The 21,995-nt window shown below is 41.7% G+C and overlaps 1 protein-coding gene across 1 annotated transcript in view; it reads right to left on the minus strand.

Annotated features, from left to right (window-relative positions):
- Positions 1–3,255: 3,255 nt before the first annotated feature.
- hs3st4 (heparan sulfate (glucosamine) 3-O-sulfotransferase 4) overlaps positions 3,256–21,995 on the minus strand; it is a gene marked incomplete at its 3' end in the record, with an annotated part of 107,611 nt that continues 88,871 nt past the window's right edge. The window contains exon 2 of the mRNA XM_083649988.1: positions 3,256–3,910. Coding sequence (XP_083506114.1) covers positions 3,256–3,910 — 655 coding nt within the window. The remainder of the gene's footprint in view (positions 3,911–21,995) is intronic.

The raw sequence follows: 21,995 nt of genomic DNA on the forward strand, positions 1-21,995 counted from the left end.
CTGACTAGTTCAGAGAAGGAAGTAATGCAGAGATCCAGTCCAGAGCCATCAGTGTGACCACATAAACTGAAAGGTTGATATAGACTAGATGTTACTTTTACTTGAGTAAAAAGTTTGACTCAGCAGTACTTCTACTTTTAGCAGAGGATATTTTTAAACTAGTAACTGCACTTGTACTTAAGTAAAGAATGTTTGTACTTTTCCCATCTCTCTCTCTTTATATATACCGGTATACCTATATATGTACAGTATATATATATATATATATATATATATATATATATATATATATATATATATATATATTATGCTGTATATACATACACTATATGCGTCTCCTGGCACAGACTCTAGTCTACCCTACTGTACCAACCAATATGAGAAGCCTACACTACAATTGCACATTGTCAATTCTAGGTAAATTCTGAGGTATCTTGCCGGTGATTAGAGTACTGTTTCAACTCCTTGCCAGTAATGAATGACAAAGATGAATTTGTACATGAAAGTAAAATGATGGCAGTTCACTAATGACAGTTGTTGAGTGGGTGATCCTCCTCTTTTGTCATTTGAATTTTCTTTTCCGGTGCGCTGAAGCACTGATGAACGGCGTAACACGCCGTGACCCCCACTGGGAGACACATGTGGAGGACAGCTTAGCATGTCTTTCATGTGCCAAAACTCTCGCAGGATGTATCAAAGCACTCCACCTATACCGCTGTGCACCTGAAACAAGCAGGAGGTACAACAGAAAAGTGTGTGCATCTGTTAATGAGGTTGAATACAAGGTTTAACTTTGGCAAATTCCCTCATGCGCGTGTTCTTGGAAATGCAAACAATGCCACTTTGGTGCACAAAGTGCATATTCATAGCTGTTTGGCACAGTGGAAAATGGAGTCTTCAGCTAATTCAACTCCAGCTTCCTAGTAACATTAACATGTGTTCTGTGAATTCCTCTCAGCGTCTAAGCACAGAGTAGGAAGGATTGTGCGTTTCAGAGGTGATTGTTATGCACACATGTATACTGGACAAAAGCTGTAGTTCTCCTTGAGGGGGGTCCAATCCAGGGGGTCCCGAGCAAAAAGGGAGAGAACTTAATACAAAAAAAAGTGTGAAGAGGGAGAGGGAGAGAGAGGGGATAGGCTAGAGAGACAGAGAGGGAGGGGGAGGGGGGAGAGGGAGAGAGAGGGGGGGTAGGCTAGAGAGAGACAGAGAGAGAGAGAGAGAGAGAGGGGGGATAGGCTAGAGAGAAACAGAGAGGGAGGAGAGACAGAGGGAGGGGGGTAGGCTAGAGAGAAACAGAGAGAGAGGGGGGGGATAGGATAGAGAGAAGAGAGAGAGAGGGAGGAGAGAGAGGGGGGGTAGGCTAGAGAGAAACGGAGAGGGGAATAGGCTAGAGAGAAGAGAGGGAGAGGGAGAGAGAGGGGGGGATAGGCTAGAGGGAGAGTGGGGGGAGGGAGAGAGGGGGGGGTAGGCTAGAGAGAGACAGAGGGAGAGATTGTCAAGAAGACACCATGGGATCGCTGCACACAAGCGCTTCAAAGTGGAAGTTGTGACTCTGGGATGGCGAGACTCAGCGGTAAGTGTTCAGGCTTGGTGCTACAAAGGGCAGCATAGCGCTTACTTTGATTGAATCAATTGCTCTCTGTAAGTAGCTGCTGGTGCCGGCTTCCCCAGGGTGACAGAGAGGTCTGTAGAACGTGAACCAATCCAGCCTTCTGTGGCCAGAAACCAGGGAAGATTAACAGTGCAATGCATCATAGCTGTAGCAACCACTGATGTGTAGCAGACGGTGTTTATTGACTCATTGACTGTATTGATTGTCTCAATTGATGAAAAGTCCAGAGACAACAGACAGACACACAGCGAGTTATGCAAAAAGATGATGGGTCATGTTACTCTTCATTTCATTGGATGAGACATGAATAAAGTAGGATTTCCAAAGGAGCATTTAACTGCAAAAACCCTGTTATTCTCATATGCTGTAGCATGTGTATCAACCCAGTTAGCACTGCGGCTCACAAGTAGCAGGTACTAAACATCAGGTACAGCACTTCCCTGGCAGACATCAACTGATTCAAGTTAAGGACATACAATAATGGCTTAGCAATTTACCTGGGCATGTGTGTAGCTTTCCTTGACAAATGATCACAATGACATTGACATTGTTCCAGCGGCAGGTTTCCTCAACAAGCCATTAATCTCTAACGACAGAAGACTGCGTCGCAGCAGATGCTTGTTAACAAACTTCTGCTCGTCCCTTCTGCATATTCTTCACCCCCATTGACATGTATTACTGTGACAAGAGGAGGGTCGCATGGCAAACAGATGAGGACTGTAAGATTGATCGAATCTGATATTTTGGATGTGTTTGGGTATAATTAGACAATTGTTTTTGTCAGGATGCAAAATTATTAAATGCACAACTAACCTTTGATATTTGCAGTAAATGGATTCATTTGTCATGCTATGCCAAAACCGCTGATACTGTACCGCATCTGCTTGGTCATCAGCATGCTAATTTAAACTATGCAGTGAATCAATCCAATTGTCGAAGTTGATTGATGGTCAATGTACATCTATTTTGTTATTGAATGTGTGTGCAATTAATGAGCGCAGAACAACTGAAATATTGATACTGAGTAAATTAACACTTTGGTAAACTTAGATAGACAAAAAAGAAAGGATTGTCTCCACTGAGAATACAAACAACTTAGAAGATGAGTGCATGTCAAGGATTACTGTACTATATACGTCTATCATTTTCCTCTTAAGAAATAATACATACATAGCACTTCATGGCCCATAGCCATTTGAATAGAATGTCTTGGTACTGTATGCTGGTGAGTGGGTGTGAGGGCAACAAACTGCAAGGAAAGTAAAGGGAGAAGAAACAGGCAGAGTTTCCCCTTAGGGCTCATGAGGTAAGGACACTTAACTCATCGCATGCATTGCCATAGTCAACATGATTTTTATATCAGCTCTATGCTTTAAAAACAAAAGGAATAAATCATCTCCTTTTCACAAATATAAATATATTTTATGTATAATATATACAATAATGTTTTGCCATCATCAACAACATTAGTATTGAAGGAGAGAGAAAAAGCATGTGGGTAAACTCTTGCTTATGGATACAGACGCTGCAGAGACAGCCATGATTGCTCAAGCACTCTCTCAGAAGATGAAGCGAGATGATCGGTGTTATATTGAGAAGAAGGCTGGTGGTGTGGCTGTGCTGTGCCATGCCGCAGTCTGCTAGTGCTGAGAGCCACGAGATTCACTGCCCTCCCCCAGCTCCCATTCAAAGTTCTGGCCCGTCATTTGGTAGAACATCATGTTAAAGGGTTTGTAGAACTTGTGCAGTCGCCGAATCACGTCGGGGTCGATTTTAGGATGAGTTCTCCCCTTCGACTTGCCGAGGCATCGGGGCGTGCTGCTGTCCTCCGGCTTCTTCAGACAAGGAAATCCCTTTGTTTTATTAAAGTAAAAGTGTTTGTCTGTGACAATCCGTTTGAGTCCCAGGAAGTCCTGCACCTTGGCCATCTCGCCTGCAGGGTCGACAATGAGCCTCTCCCCGCTGACGAAGTGCATTTGTGAGAGAGGGAAGTACTGCATCCAGCTCTCCAAGTGGAGCGCGTATATTCCAATGCGCAGAGCGCTCCATGAGGCATCTATCAGACCCAGCGTCCGGTTCTTAAAAGCCAGCACCTCGAAGGTCGGGATCTCGGGTTTCTTGGACAAAGTCTGTGTATAGTCTGAAATGGCTCTCGTGACAGGATTACGCACCACAATGATAAGCTTGATGTCCCTGGCCATGGTGTGGATGCGCTTTGGGGCATGGTTAGTCACAAAGTAGCTTGGCGTCTTCTCCATGGTGATCTGTCCCTCCAGCGTGGAAGGCATCAGGTCTCTGTGAACAGAAGCAAGCAGAACAAGCAGCTTAGCATGGCATTGTGCCGCACACCTACAGATTGACTGCCAGCCAAGATCCTTGGCAGATTAAACAAAGATAAAACATGAAGTTAACTTTATATATTTAAACTTAAAGGAACACCACCAATTTTCAACCAGCTTTGTATCATTACTAGATCAGTAGTATATCCTAAAACTGTAAACAGTTTTGCAGACATTTATTTAGTTTGACAGTTATTGAGAGTTTTTCTTTTCTTTTCTGATTCCCCCCCATTTTCTCCCCAATTGTACTTGGCCAATTCCCCCTGCTGCCCCACCCCCTCTGCCGATCTGGGGAGAGCTGTAGACACACACATGCTCCCTCTGATACATGTGCAGTTGCCAGCCGCTTCTTTTCACCTGACAGCGGGGAGCTTCACCAGCAGGACATAGCACGTGGGAGGATCACACTAATTCCCACCAGTTCCCTTGCACCCGAACAGGCGCCCCGACCGACCAGAGGAGGCACTAGTGCAGCGATCAGGACACATACACTCATTCCAGCTTCCCACCCGCAGACACAGCCAATCGTGCCTGTATGGATGCCCGACCAAGCCGGAGGTAACACATGGGCGCCAACCTGTGACCCTCGTGTTGGTAGGCAGGGAATCTACCACTACACTACCCGGGCGCCCGACAGTTATTGAGAGTTGAGTTAAGTTGTGGACCAGTGACGTCTTTTGTGCATGAATGACATCACTGGTCCACAACTTCACTCAAATCAACTCTCAATAACTGTCAAACTAAATGAATGCCTGCAAAACTGTTGACAGTTTTCTGATATACTGATTTTGTAATGATACAAAGCTGGTTGAAAATGAAAAATTGAAAAATTCTTTAACTTAACATAACTTAATCCAATTCAATCTCTAAACAGTATAGTTTCTCTAAAGCAATATCCATATGGTGTAACAAAGTTCAGTTCTCTGGTATGGCAGCCGACTGGCCATAGTAGCTTCAGCGCAAATTAACTACCCAAGGACACGGTACAAGGCTACAAGCAAATTCGGTACGTTTATTAAGCAGTCCATTATTTGAAATTACATGGGAAAATAACTGTTGTTATCACTGGACATTATGTTGTGAGGAGAAACATACAGCTAATTACATCCATGGAGTAATATGCTAGAGATAAAAGAAAGAAGATGAAACGGCAGGCAAGCAAGTATGCTCATTGCTTAATTGACTCCATCTGTGTTACTCCAGGAGCTGTTTTGGAACTTTAATAACGAGTTCACTGCATATCATTAATACTGGGGTGCCCTGGGGTATTGTTTTGTCATACATTTATTATGTGCGCACGCTAGACTCCACACTCAGTGCAGGCAGTTTTTATTTCTCAGTATTCACAAGCTCTTCCCCATCATTGTGTACAGGCACCTCACTTCTCCTCCTTGTCTGTACTATATTTAATGTTAGAAGCTGAAAGGGGCAGTGATTAATTATGAGATTCAAGGTGATCATTTGGAGCAGAATAGAAATGTCCCCGCCTTGAGAAATGTATCTCGGGGAGAACGGGAACCCATTTGCCATTGACACAAATATTATGTTCAACTTGGTCTCTGAGAATGACTCGCGGGATAAATCACTGCAGTGGCAAGTATAATTCATACACACACAGAAGTGCGTCTTGTTTCTACGGTTTCTATTTTTTGTGTCGTAATAAAGCAGAGCATTTGCCTGCAGCGAATCCTTATCAAATGCTTACACTGATGTGCATTCCAATCCGGGCTGGTTTCTTTGTTTATAGGCTATGTGATTCTGTGCTAAATTGGTACATTAAATCCTCGGTGGGACACAGCGTTTATTTACTTACTGGCACACGAACTGTAGGGTATAATGTGAAAAGGCATGCAGAGTGTGTTTTTCCAAAATTAAGTTATCATTTAGAAACAAACAACCAAGTCCAAAATGATTCCACACAGTTAGTGCACAGAATTCCCTATAATTCTATATTTCCTTTGCTTTCCAATATTTTTTTCCCCATTAAGATGGCAGGCACAACAAACCTACAGTTGTAACAATATAGTCACATCAATCATTTGCATCTTGGACATATTCTAAATTAACTGTTCTCCAGCAAAGAATCCAATTTAGTCTGCAAAACTGTTATGCACGTATCGACCACCCTCACACACACACCCAAGGATACTGGGCTGCAAGTCTCACAAGTGGCCTGGTAATTGCATCTCAGTAACAGTATTGCATTCCTGATGGGTAATTTCCCTCCGGATTATGTTTGTCTCTAGACGCTATAGAACTGTGGTTAGTTCTTGGGTCTGTAATGGGATATTAAACATATCTGCAGATAGCATAGTGTGACTGGACAGAGTATTCGTTTTCATTATATTCCATCACTCTCCACACTTCCTCACTTACAGTAATGAATGGCTAAAGATTTTTCTAACCTTTCAAGGTCTTCAGCTGTTTGCGATTTAAGCCCAAATCTAAAGTATGGTACTGTAGATGGTACAAGGGTGTCACATCGGCGTGTATGGGAATAAAACAAGTCAGAGGGCGAGCTCAAAAACATACCACGACGAATCACCTTGAAACAAGTAACCCATGCAGCGCACCTCCAGTGCAGACCTATGCTGTACGAGCAGGAGCTGGAGTGCCTCAGTGGTAATGTGCTGTGCATCTTTGGAGCATATCCAATTGAAAGGACAGATGAACAATGTTCAAGGTTACCTTTTTGAAGGCTTGCACATAACAAGCTATTGTCCTCATCAGGCTCAATGCTGCTAATTACATGTTTAATTATAAAAAATTGAAATTGCAGAAGCCAGATACTTTCCTATGTGATTGAGCTTCCGTTTTGATTGGGAATCAGTCATGGATCACGTACATCTAAAATGTCAGCGGGACGGAGAGGCGGAACAAAAATCAAAATGCTGATAAACAAGCTAATTTCCCTGTGCATGGCAAATGACTGCTCTGGCCTTGCAGTCTAGTGGAACTGGAGTAAACAAGAGCAAACAGTTAACTCTCACTCGTCTCCGCATCAGCTGTTCAGCTCAGCACAGGTCATTCAGGTGGGTAGGTAAATAAAATGCATAGCGCTAAAGAGGCCGTGCTTACCATCTGCTGTTTACTGGCTCAAACCGACAAATACACCACAAAACATCTACTTGACACGCATCCAAGCCTTTATTTACCGAGAAAACCAGAACAACTGGTGGAAATAAACTTGCCTGCTACTTCTTTTAACTGTACGGAGTCATAATGACCACTATATGAAAAACATGTTGAACTATGCTTGAATAGAACTAACTTTGTTGTATGGAGAGACATACATGAGTAAATAACACAGATGAATACATTAATTAATTGTTCATACAGAATGTGAATCTGTGGAGCAGCCTATGCTGCACAGAGAACAGTTATGTGTTCTCTGCTGTACTGTATGTGAAGACAAACATAATCGGATATTAATTTGAATCAATTACATTTCTTTGCGATGCTTTGAAGTAACTGGCATCTCGCGCGCTCGATTCCTAGGCTTGCCCACTGCGCGGGCTCGACCATCCTGCAGCTCACCGAACTGGCCCTGTAGCTCACATTGGCAGCTCAGCCGCTGCGTGGCCTTGCCCTATCATTCATCAGCTCTCATTCGCAGCTCGGCCCGCAACTCGGCTGCTGTGTGCCCAATGAGACCAGCATCACTGATGATGTCAGATTTATGACATGATTGATGATGTCATCAGTGTGATTTATGACATCACTGATGATGTCACAGTGGGATCAGGGATTTATGACATCACTGATGCTGTCACAGTGGGATTTAGATTTATGACATCACGGATGATCTCACAGTAGGATTGATGACATCACTGATGATGTCACAGTGGGATTTATGACATCACTGATGTCACAGTGGGATCAGGGATTTATGACATCACTGATGCTGTCACAGTGGGATTTATGACATCACTGATGTCACAGTGGGATTTATGACATCACGGATGATGTCACAGTGGGACAATCACAGTGGGACAGACAGAGCCCGAGCTCACATTTATGTTGGGGATAGATAGATAGATGCAAGCTAAATGGATCTCTATGATTTACACAAAAGACAACAATAATCCCTTTCAACCACGTTTAGAATTTTAAGCTAAAATGTAATCCAATCCTTCCAAATAAAGAATAACAGTACAGATTCAGCCTCTAAATCTACATTTTATCCGGTTGTATTTAGGTCGTTTACTGGGAAGGAAAGCTATTTCACATTAATGGAATGTAAAATTCAGATCCAGAAGATGGCCAGTTGGCTCCCAAACTTAATGCATCATTCAGAACGTGCAGCAATTAGAGTGAATTTTTGTGTTTGTTGTGAGAAAAGAAAATCTTTGCCCATAATCACAATTCTTCATGCCACTGCATTCTAAATGCCCACTGCAAAAGTGCTCTGGGAACATGCCCAAGCATTTAACTCAAATGTTTCATTATGTTCTGTCAAACTAGTGAGAGGGGAATATTTTGAAGCCTGATGGGGTGAGGGATCGTGCTAATTTACATCCCAGATACTAATAGGTCTGAGCTGTTTCTTGAAGCATAGGGAGTCTCTCCTGAGAAGCAGTTGTTTCTAATAAATGCTGGCAGAGAAATAGAACTTCCCGCAATCTCTCATTTGGATTGATCATGGCTCTGTTGCAGAGTGATAATGCATTCAGCTTCCTCCACGTCATTTCAAATCCAATCAATTATTCTGGAGGAGACGCATACAAAAAGCCCCTGTATCCAGGGAGGACAACTTTTGGAGAAACTGGCAGTGATGGGGCCACTGGGCACTGCACAGCTCCAAATAATTTAATTCTAAATAAAATAATATTATGTTAATACTGTGAAAAGGCCTTTTGTTCTGTTCTCTGTCAATATTGACTCAATGACACAGAGCAATCTGTGTTGGAGGGAGGAATCTTTTCCCTTTGCGGCTGGAAACGGAAATTCAGTTTAAATGTTTAATTGTTCCAGTAGATCCTTTCAATTATGAATTAAATACTGAACAATGCATGCCTACAGTATAGGGACTAATGTGCTTCTTTCAGTGAATGTTTTTCAATTATCCTTTTCACTATTAATCACTGTACTGTCATGAAAATATATACATACTGTATTAAATGCCTACAATGCTACATACAGGTAAAACTGAAGATTTAAATTAAAAGTAGGACCCTTTTGTCCTGTTCATGACATTTTGAGTGACAGATAGATAGTTGTTAGAGAAAATATAAGTTCCATGGGCCTTTGAGGGTGTATAAGCAGCTAGTTTCGGCAGCAGCGATCCGTCAAGACATTTGTAGTGAAAGTTACTGGGATCGTTCGCAGTGAATAATCCCCCTTGTTACACCTAGAATGACATGTTTGTGATTACAGCCGTGCAATTCAAAGAACACAGGCAGCGGTTTACTGAGTAAAGTCATTCGGTCAAATGAGTCATTCTTCTCTCTGCTCACAACAAGTGGATGCGTATCTGTTTGGCACACATGCAAATCAAGCCTAGTGTAGAGGCAGAGCAAAGGGTCCTGGCTCTGTGATGTGTGGGATGCAATGTTGTGTCAGGGTTTAGCCACACCTCCTGTAAGGAAGACAAACTACATCTCCAACGTATGATGATGAGCAGACTAATGGTATGGCTCTGCCAGAGGTCACACATCTGGTTATTGACTGGTCGATGTTGATGTAGGAATATTATTTGCCTAACTGCATGTCTGAATACTAAAGATCCCTAAAGATTCTTTTTTGACTGTGCCATCTTCCCTGACTTCCGTGTGTATTGATAACTTAGGTCAAATATATATTTTGTCTGTTTTTTTATTTTAACCTTCATGGACTACAAGAGGAGAGGTACATTCCTCTATACGGGGGGGAATGAAATTAAGTCTGCAAATTCTCTGAATGGTTTTAAAAACCTGTAAATTCTTACAGAGTAAGCTAGAGTAATGTGTGAGCCTTTCGGTGAAATGGTTTTTGCACTTATGTTGGTTTATATCTCTTGTTCTTTTGATCCTTAACTGTTCTGTATTGTTTATATGATGTTATGTGTTACTGTATGTCCTGTTTTTATAAGACCAGGGACCATGATGGAAATAAGTGTTTACACTTTTGCATGTCATCCCTTGGATTTTGTTATTCTATATCCAAAATAAAATCGATTGATCAATCGATCGATCAATCAATCAATCAATCAATCAAACAAACAGCCAGCCTAAGTGGGTGATGACATCGAAAGGAGCAAGGACAGATTCAGATTTAGGTAGAGTTTAATAACAACATATGACTGTTGAATGGTAAGTAGAATAAGATGCTCAGTTTAATTAAACAACAGTCTCCCCACTGCAAACAAGCCTATTACTTCTGCAGAACAGTGTGTTTCAACAGCATAGTTGAGGACAGAGCAGACAGCTGGTCCTGATCAAAACCCTATTCCCTGCTCTCTCCCTGATAGCCCCAAAAGACCAGTCCACTTCCAACAGTGGGCGAGCTAGTAGGTACTTCTCTCTCCACAACACCAGACTGCAGTGCGGAGATCTGAGGCTGTGTTCCTATGCCCTTTAGACATAGAGCATCATGAAATAAGGCAAAGGCGAGGGGGAACGCTATGAGCATGTTTGGAATGCCACACTATTTTATAAATAGTCTATAAATGTAGATCGGCTGGAAAATTAGTCTATTTTTAACTGTATAGTGGCTCTTAAATCAAAGATTCAAAGGATATTTACCTATTTTGAAGTTCAACAACTCTGTCAGTGTTTTCGACATTATTGGCTATAAAAATAGAAACTATCTCACAACCTAGAAATACACATACAAGCTCCATACAGAAAAAAAGAACTTATACAGTATAATGGCTTGTCTGTGTTCAAATAAAGAGAACAGACAGTAGCGATCGGCCACTCCTCTGAATAATGATTGTGGTATTTATAATGGTCTATGCTTGTTTGTTTATTTGCCTTTGGATGAGCTGATGAGAGTGCTTCAGGCTACACTCATACAATTTGATCAAAAATGTCCCTCAATATTCGGTCATTGATGTTGCCACTACAAAAACAAGCAATCCTGATGCGCTGTGCTCTCCTCTACAGGAGCATTGAACAGACTCCTTACCTTAAACACAACATATCAACTCAAACTATGTGGCAAAAATGTTCCTGTGACGTTCCAGCAGTGTTCAAATAGATAGAACAGCAGTAGTAACAGGCTATTCTTTTGGAATATTATCGCTAATGCTTTGTGCTTTTGTTTATGTGTTTGGATGAGCTGATGAGAACATTTCAGACTACACATAAAATTTGATTACAATTGCCCGCAATATCCTATTATTGGTGTCTCAGTAAAACAACAACAAAAGTGCTGTGCTGTACTCGCCTCCATAAAACAATAATTGCAATTCCCCTCTGCATCTGTCAATATGATTTACTCTGTGTTAAAGCGTTATCAAAAATGTATTAGCTTAAAGAAAAGCACAAACAGTAATTGGAAGTCACACCTGAATACATCAGAGGCAAAGGCTAACATTTACATCCAGGAAATGTTGCAGATTCAGTTCAGCTAAGCATAACCAATTAATATGACAGTTTGAACATGATAGATTTCCTAGGCTGAGAAAAATGCCCAGCACTTATCCAATCTGTGCAGGAAGTTTTACTGAAGTTGATCAGAGATACAACTCCACACTGATTTAGTGCATGAAGCAGCATTTTGCATGAATCCTGTTTTAATTCACATTCATAACGGTTACATGGCATATTCATGAATACTGATTCACTCCACATGTCGTTTTTATTAGGTGTTCATGTAATAGTTATGTTGTTTTGAGACATGGCAGTGCAACAGTGTGCAATTTATTCAATACAATTTTCAAAATGAACGTCTGCCCGGTGATTGCCATTTTTAATTGAAAAATATGCTGTATGCACGATCCTGCAGTAACACCACATCTATCAAGATGACAAGAGTGAAGGGCATCTATTATTATGAGAATAAACACGTGGGCATGGAAGACATAAAGGGCTTTACATCAGAGAAAGCCCATATGGCCAAAGCCATCCTGGGAAACAAGTGGCATTAAACCAGCCATTAAAAACATCAAATAAAAGAGCATCTGTGTCTGAATAACTTCTCTACAACAGGCCAAGAATGGCTGTTTAGTTTGGGATATTTGGATTCTTTGCAGATATAGAATGTTTAGAATGGACCACTGATCAGTGTGTCTGACCCTTTGGGTATGTCGTACTTGGGTATGCTGAACTGGTTGCATTGTGGCAGCATATAGCCTAGATTTTTGTGTGTTATATCCAAGAAGGTATATTTTGGCAGCACTATCAGTTGAAATTACCTCTCACAGTCATTTTCCCAGAGCCCATTTTTCCCAATTCATTATGGAGCTGTAGGTCAGCGTGACACCACTAAGGAGGCTGCACAAACTCTCGCCTTTGTCTATGAGAGACATTAGTGGCTTTTCATTCAGTAATGCAGACAGAACCTGACGGAGAATGAGCTGAAATTCAGTAATATTTTCCTTTGAAAGAAATGTAGGGTAACTCGCAAAATGTCGGGATGAATATGAGGGGGGATTATAGGAGGCAAACTTGTTATCGTTGCCATTTCTCAAAGTAAAAACTGAACTGTGTCCCATAAAAAATGCATATAAATGCCAATAGCTGTCTCCCTCTGCCTAAAGCACAGGCCTGTTGCTGCTGGCTATACTGTATCAACCTTTGGGCATAAATGGGGAAAACATTAAATGTCAACGAAACATAAAATACAGCAACGCTACAAATGTAGGCTACTTACTGTACCTTGCCAAATGGATAATAAATATCCCATGATAGGTTTTGAATAGCCTAATCCAGAATGTGATTGCTGAGGTTTGATAGACAAATGGTGACATTAAAGTTCAAGTCCAATCTTGGAAGTCTGTTTGAAGTGATTTGATTGTTAAAGGAGAACTTCTGTATTTTTCAACCTGGGCCTTATTTTCGTATTTTTTTTAATTGTTCAACTAACTCATCAGAGCAGAAATGTTTGAAATGGATGCAGTATTGAGCTAGATCTACCCTCGCAACGGCCTGGAACGGAGGCGGCTGGGGCATCGGGGCACCAGCGAAGCATGCCGATAGAAATATTATTGTGTGCGTTTATTGCATTTATCGGGCCAACATTATAAAGCCCCCCCCCCCCTTTCCATCTCCATCTCAACTCCTTTCTATGTCATTTCTTCCCCACTGTGAAATATGGACAGATCACATGATGGAAATTGAGTTGGAAAAGCAGGGGGTTGGAAATGATTATGATGTTTGTCTCATTGCTACCGTCAGCAGCTAGCTATCTTCGCCAACTTGCTAAACCACAACTTTGAGTTCCAACTAATCAGTACATGCTTCCAGAGTCTCTAGCTACTGTCTCCACGACACGTTCCCCATTTACTACATAATAGGTTGTGTCGCCTAGTGTTCTCCATGGGAGGCCCAGGAGACTGCAGGTTTTCATTTCCAACCAATCAATACAGCTGATTTCAGTGTTTAGCTCACCTTCAACCAGAGAGGAGCAACTAATGGGTGAAACCAGCTCGTGTAGTGTTTGGTTGGCAGACTCGGGCCTGAGTGGCACATGGTTGAGATCCGCTGGTCCAGACATTTTCAGGGAATGTGACTAACAGCCACGGTGTCAAATGACCATCCTCAGCACTGATGAGAACTTGCCTCTAGCGTGATGTAACTCCTCTCTCCTGAGCCGGTGAGGAAGAGGTCAAAAGGTCACGGCAGCTTTGGCTTTGATCAGCTACAGATTCCACCATGCATGCAAAGGAAAGTCCTGGACACATTTCATAATCACTTGTCTGTTACCCTGTCTGTTACCCTGTTGTTCCGTTGCAGTCATGAAAAGATAGGCCTTCTGTTTTATTCAATATTCACATTTTTACATGTCTTTTTATTATGAATCGATGAGGTGGTTTAATGAAGAAGAGTAGACTACCACTGGAATAGAAATGTAGTGGAATTGTAACTCCTCTGTAATTCCACTGTGATAACAGCCCATCACTAAAAGTGCTACCCGTGCGTTATGATTCATGTTTGACCCCTTGTTATAATGGCTGCATCTGCAGAAGCCCACTGACATGGAAGAGCAGTGGAATATATAATGCTCCTGCCGGTGAAAGTGGTGGAACTCGATGCTGCATGTGGAGGGCTGGAGAGCAAAACCTGAAACAATGTGAAGATGTGATGCAAAGCTAGGTAAGCCACAGTGTTTGGTCAGCAATTAATGGCAGCAAGTGGACACAAAGTAAAGTCAACATGACAAAATAAATCAATTTTCTGTCTTAAGGAGGGCTGTATATATATATATATATATTCTAGAAGGTGAGTGTGGCAGCCTAGTGGTGTGTGTAATGTTATAGTCAGCTGATTTCATGCTGTTCAAATTTCCTCGGTCATCATATTTTTTATGATGATGCTGAGGTGATCGTTCATTATAAACAGTAGTGTTCCAATTCAAACACGGTGTAAATCATGTATGATGTATGATAAGCTTAGAGTATTGGTGCCGTGCCGTCAATGAATTGCTGGACTGTTATTATTGCTGATGCCATGTTCAGTATTGCAGTCCATTGCCATGTATTGCAGTGTGAATATACTGAATCAGGTGTTTTTCATGCATGAGGAATACACTGTGTGTGTCCTCAACATGAGAATATGGTACTGTATGTAGGCCCCTGTGGCTCTTTTTATTTGGAGGTCTTGCAATATTTTTTGCTCCTACTGTAACAGAAGTGGCGGTGGTGGGGGCGGAGTTAATAAAATGACACATTAAATTAAAATGAATGAAAATGAGCTGCTTGAATTTCAAAAATGAACACTAAAATGGTTCAAAACATATTCAGATGAAGAGACTAATGGGTAGTCGATAAATTGTGTATTTTTTGCCTTTTATGTGAGGGAATATGAGCAAATGTTCTATCTCTGTATCCACCTCTTTGATGAATATGTCTCGCATACTGTGTGCTCGGCCTACACACACGCACGCACGCAAACAGACACATACAGACACACACACACACACACACACACACACACACACACACACACACACACACACACACACACACACACACACACACACACACACACACACACACACACACACACACACACAGGCAAACTCCTACAACTGCACTGTTTCTCCCAGAGTTGTATATACTGTATTAGCTGATGTGGCATGTCATCTTGGCAGGTTGGCCCACTATTCACAATATAAAGCATTATTGATGGCTGTTTTTTTTTTAAACCTTTATTTATACAGGGGGAGTCTCACTGAGAGCAGAGCAATGCTCTCTTTTTCAGGAGTCCCCTGTTCCACATTCTCTCACACACACACACACACACACACACACACACACACACACACACACACACACACACACACACACACACACACACACACACACACACACACACACACACATACATTCATACCTGGAAGCTGACCGGTACAACCACAGTCTGATCTACTGGCTACTGATCAGCTACACTGGGGCAGTTGGGGTTAGGGGCCTTGCTCAAGGGCACCTCAGTGGTGGTAATGAGGGAGGGGCAAGCTCTTCCTTTTCACTTTCCACACCCAGATTTATCCTGCCGGTCCAGGGATTTAACCGATGACACAAGCTCGGTTCTCGAACCGTTGGGCCACCACTGCCCCACTGTAGCAATAGAAGAGATAAAAGGGGAAACAAAACTGGAAATTGATAGACAAAAACTTGACAAAAATAATTGAAGTGATACTAAACCCCAAACCACCATGAAGAGAACACCATGACACCACCATGAAGAGTGGTGTGGTGGTTTGTGATATCACCACCTGTTGTATTCTATAGAGAGTGACATCACAAACCCCTGAGACCAGCCAATGGGGGGGAGGTCCAGGGCGTCCTAGAGCACTGCTTCGCACCATTGGGTGTCAGACTTCACCAAACATTTACATGTGAGGGCAAACCCCTTTGGCTATCATCGTATTTCCATACTAAGATCAAACGGATTCAACCAGGCTAAACCAGCAAAGTAGAGGGGTTTCATTTAGAGAGTTTAGTATTGAATTGTATACTGTAACTGTCTGCACTGCATGTTGTGAAAGTGAAACCTGTGATCAGAATACTATCTCTCTACTTTCTATTGAATTAAATCATAGTGAAAATCTAAGTTTCTGAGGTCTCCTGGAGCCCCTTCAGGTCACACCTGGAGAACCACTGCACAACAGACCAGCTGCTGAATCTCAAACTGGAGTTTTCATTTGCAAGAACAAAATCTGAAAATACAACTGATGAAATGGATTTTTATGGTCATCTACTATTCTAATCTAATTTTCATCATTGCCATTAACACTGCGGTCAATAACTTTTTCTAGACTTAAAGCACATGTTCATTGATTGATTCTCTGAGAATTATGCCATGTACAATTATTGACAATTCAACCTTGATTCTTAAAGTGATTACACTGAAGTTTGCACAGAATCACACAAAACATCAGTAATATCCGTGAAGTGGGAGGATTCACTTAATGATGAATGTGCTTCATTAGAACAGCTGGAACAGTCTAGAGGGAGCTCTAATCCACAGTGCAGCAATAGAACTGTTGACAATTAATTGCCATTGAAATACTCTAGTTTTTAAGTAATATGTATGGCAATTTACTTGCACACAGTGTGCAAAATGACTGAGCCGCTAAATGTCAACTAAGTAACAATAGTCATTCTTTATACTGTATGCCAACATCTCACTAAAGTGGCAGTGCGGAAATGTCTGGTGTCTCTGAAGTGGATACGGATGTTTTTGGAGTAGGCCTTGGGGCTCTCTGATTCAGTTTGAGGTAATAGCATAAAACACTTAGAAAAGATTAACATATGAACAATCAATAATATTGTTGAAATGACAAAGCATCGTTTTTCCTCTCCAAACATATTTTATAAATGCAAAAAAGAAGCAAATAAAAAATCAAATGGCACATTATTTTGTTTTGATGTCATAAAAAGACTAAAGCTTTGTGGGGTTTAAAGGGAGAAGGCACTGATGTTTATATGGAACATCTGGACAGAAGGAAATAGGCTGCTAAGAATGTTATAATCATGCAGACAAGACCTAAGCTGCTCCATTAACAGCTAAACTGACCTATCACTGGAGCTTTTGCTAATCCAGATTGTGCTTTAGCTGGCAGAGATTGCTCAATTCAGACAGTCTGCTGAGGCAAAAAATAGTTGGCTTAAGAGCAGCTATCGTTTATAGAGATATCCGTCTCTCAATATCGTGTGTGCACAAAAGCCAAGCTTTTTTTTTTTCATTTTGAAGAGCTTATTTTTCATAGTGGATATTTCATTGACTTGCCATATAAATGGCAGCTATGAGCAGTTTAGAACGCCCTTAGCATGCTTTCATTTGACACAAGCTTAATAGACCCAGCTGCCACACTTACATCATGCTCACAATGTGCTGAGTGACACTTATATTTACAACTAGACGATGGCAGGTGCAGAAAAGGCTGTCTTATGTAAGACTGATTGTTTTACTAAAAAATAATACAGACCCCTCCCCCCCAACCTCCCCTTCCCCCAAATGCCCCCTGAGCACAGCCGGCTTAGTAACAGGCTGGGGTCCAACCTCCCCGCCCGGACATGGTCTTACCCCCAATCATATGTCACTTTAAATTACTTTTTTTGCACTTTATAAAGTGTAATTCCTTTTCTCTATTGCGTTGTCTTACTGTTGGTGTGATGCTGCGCTGCATACTTGCACTAAGTCAATTTCCTCATTTGTAATCTGATTACTTAGCCTACTGTGGCTATTAAAGTGCATTTTAAATGTTGAATAATAATGAATGCTTTATGTCAGACAAAGAGCTCTTTAAGCGTGTTGTTCCAAACAATGCAGATGTACAGTTAGGATGCTCAAATGTCTTAGAGTAGCCTCATTTCTGTGACTGCTGTATATGGACTAGACTAGAGTGTAGCTCTATGGCTGGTATGAATAATGCTAATATCAGCACCACAGAGTTGACTCCACAGATACAGATGCTGTTTTGAAAGGGTCTGATATGACACATGGAATTAATTTGCTTCGGCCATCTAATGGTTGGTTATGTGAACGTTGTTAGATCCGATCCAACACCAACATCCCAAAAGGTTGCTTCTCATTGCTCCTGCAATTCCATAAACTGCAAAAGACTGAAGGGATTAGATAGAGTATACTGAGAAAAAAGGGCCCTTGTTCCATCATGAGGACAAGTGGCAAGTGGGTTGACACTGACAGCATTGTCAAAAAAGAAAACTGGATAACGCCACTCAATTTAATGTCTCTCTGTACTGCAGAGGCTTTCCATAACTGACTCTAAGCTTCTTTCGATGTGGTTTCTATTGTCATGTATGTATTTGATGATCTTCAGGATCAAAGCATGGCTTGTGCCTTTCCACTTTCCTTCCCAAATAACTAACCTTGTGAGGCAGCTGCAGTCACGACATAACAATCACACGACAAATCCATCTTGTCATGCAATCTATTGGTTTGAATCTGAACCACCAGTGATTCACACCAATCAGCGCCCTATGAGGCAGCTACGGGCGGGCTTTAGCTGTGATGACAGCGAGAAGTGAGCCCGTGATAGACAGATGGTTCATCCAATCACCTGCCACGTATTTTTGAACACACCTGGCCGCCTGGCCATTTGAAACGGTTTCTCGAGCGATCGTTCAGATGGTTACTGTGAGAAACAAACCATTTGGCAGCGTCAGGTCACACAAAAAACGCCCCTTGCAGCCACTATGCTGGAAGAGCTCCAGCCAATGATCTCAACCCTAAGCCGCAATGCATCGACCGCTTTCACAGGACCATCTAAACTGTTCACTGTGGAGGCTCAGCATGATCTCTGCTGGGTGCAGCGCCAAACCAATACTATGATATTCTTTGTCTTTGATAAAATGGACAGACAACACCTCAGCAGTGAAATGCTGTCCCAGGTCATCGAACAACTCACTGGTTTTCAATACTCACGATGGGCGGAGATATGAGTGTAATCCTTGAATGGATCTTGGTATAGCCCTTAGAGGCCTGGGAGCAGCTTGTTTAAGCACTTGCAGTAAACCCCTGCACACACCGTTAATCTCCCTAGCAGAGGTAGTCTGTCTGACACCGCAAGTGAATCTGCCGTAAACACACATCACAAATGCAGGATAATGTTTCAGAGATATACAGATTAACTTGTGTAATCCAAGCTGCCAAAGGGAGAGCTTAAAGAGAAACGTGTCAAATATTTATGGGTGGAATAAAACCAAATACCGGTATTAAACCTTCACAAATGGCTTTTTTCTATTGTTGCATTCGCAAATTCTGCTCTCTTTGAGGAGCATATGAAAGATCAGTTCCAATTATTCTTCCTCTCACCAGGTCACAGTTTGTCTTGTTGATAACAGTATAGAAAAAACAGAGCTATCTGAGGAATTCTACTAACACAAAGGACACAATGTCCGCTGTGAGAAAGTTATGGCGGAAAATGAATGAGGCGGAGTAAAATAACTCCTCTCAAGCCAATTTGACTTAAGCTACCATTCATTCATCAGTACACTGCTGAACCGCAGACTATTCTTCATTCTCATCGGCAGTCTCATGGACTTGATGGATTTCAATTTAAATCCACACAAATAGACAAAATTAATTTTTTCGAATGAATGCTGCCGGCGATAAAAGGACGTTCCGTGAATAAAGCTACGCCACCCAAGTGATTTTCCCAAACCATTTTTTGCTCCAGTATCACAAAACATTTTCTTAATTAATTTAACAGGCAATGGGGGGTTTAAAAATGCCTGCTAATCAACACTGCCCTAAACGCATAAACAGAAGATATTCTATTGGGAGATGTATTGCCTTTTCACAGCAGAGTCAGCTGCACGACTACTTAGTTGCAAGAATGGCGGTCATCCCATGTAATCCTCATGTAGCTGCAGCCAAAACACATACTGTACAGTCATAAGCTCATATGGAAATACTTCGCATGGTTTGATATGGCCATCACAAGCCCCATGTTAGGCTATCTGTGCTCCACGCTCAGTTCTTCGACTGGGACAGTTGCAATGTGGATGGACAGTGGGAGGGAGCGCCTGACCTGCTCAAATGTGACCAGTAACAAGAGGCACACATACAGCAATGTAATGTGACAATGTTTGTTTCATATTCTGTGGTATTTTAGGAGTTTAGTATTATTGAGTATTCTGCATAGACCCTTTGAGGCAGGCCGGGGCAGGGAGGGGGTGGGGTGGGGTGGAGATGAATTCCAAAACGTAACCGATGATTAGTGTAACTCCTTTACGGTTACACTTCATTGATCCCACAAACTGCTTTGAGCAGCCACGAGGTTTCTCTGACAGCAAGTCAGAGGAATACTACTCTGACGAAAAGGATTGTTATTGTGTTCTGTGATGTTTAGGAATATTAATCATTGCTGAGACCTGGATACCTTTCTTTTTTATCTGCTCTGAGTTATAACTTTTGAGTGATGTGTAATGTATAGTGTATTGTTTATTGAACGTTTGACTACCATTAATGCACTGACTGTGAGGTCCTGTTGTTGTTGTTTCTCTGCACTAGACACATTCCTGTATATTTATTATATTTTTGATAATAAAGTGGCTCTGATCTTGATATAATGGAGCCTAGCTGGCTTAAATCACTCTCTGTTGTAGTAAATGATTCACTCCCTCTGCCACATTGGTTGACTAACACCCTGGTTGAGTGAGTCACTCAACCAGGGTGTTAGGAAGTGGAAGCACCCATGCACTGCAGTGTTATGAAATACCACCCCAAGCACTGACATCATCAAAAGAGCAGCCAGACCACATGACTGTAATTATAGTCCAGGCTTGTTAACCATACAGTGTAGGTTTCATGTTTTGGTTTTATGGTCAGTGACTTCATACCAAAGGGGATGAACACCAATGAAATATTTGACTCGTAACTAAATGAAACACTGACCACCAGTCTGAACGTAAGCAGTCAGGTGTCATCAGCCTCATCAATATGGATCAGTAGGGGGCCTACTCCACATACTACTAGATTCAGAGGGCTGTCATCATCCATGCTCGTACATCGATTCGTGCTATATTTACATGTATGGTGAAATTAGTTTAAGTTGCTAGAAATCTCAGAAAAGCACTGGTAGTCAACCATTTAGCCTGAATTTGGATGCAAAACCTCAAATTCCACTCATTCAGCTAGCAATGCAACACAAGTGTACTGTAGCCACACTGAAACAGTGCCTTGATTTTTCTATTACATCTTCAAATGCTATTTTCTCTTTATGCTATTTTGCATCAGTCTTTAGACCAGGGGCGGGCAACCATGAGAGAGGAGGTGAAATCACCTGCCCTGTTTTCAGAACTGATACTAACCTACACACATCCTATAATGATCCTGTAATAACCTACACACATCCTATAATGATCCTGTAATAACCTAGACACATCCTATAATGATCCTGTAATAACCTACACACATCCTATAATGATCCTGTAATAACCTACACACATCCTATAATGATCCTGTAATAAACTACACACATCCTATAATGATCCTGTAATAGCCTACACACATCCTATAATGATCCTGTAATAACCTACACACATCCTATAATGATCCTGTAATAACCTACACACATCCTATAATGATCCTGTAATAACCTACACACATCCTATAATGATCCTGTAATAACCTACACACATCCTATAATGATCCTGTAATAACCTACACACATCCTATAATGATCCTGTAATAAGAATGTGAACTGTCTGTGAGTGCGTGAGTGAGTGAGTGCGTGCATTCGTGTGTCTCAGCAAAAATTATGTTTGGCCACAGCTATGCCATTTTACCTGCGATCGCGTTGAATCTTTCAGGAAGTTTAAAGAGCACTTTTATTTAGGTAATTAGGGCCGACCTAAATGGGGAAAAATGGCTAATTAGTGGCCAAAATGAGTGAACACAAGTTCAGCACCATGGAGAGCTCCAGAG

Source organism: Poromitra crassiceps (assembly GCF_964638095.1).
Source record: "Poromitra crassiceps genome assembly, chromosome: 13".
NCBI lineage: Eukaryota > Metazoa > Chordata > Actinopteri > Beryciformes > Melamphaidae > Poromitra > Poromitra crassiceps.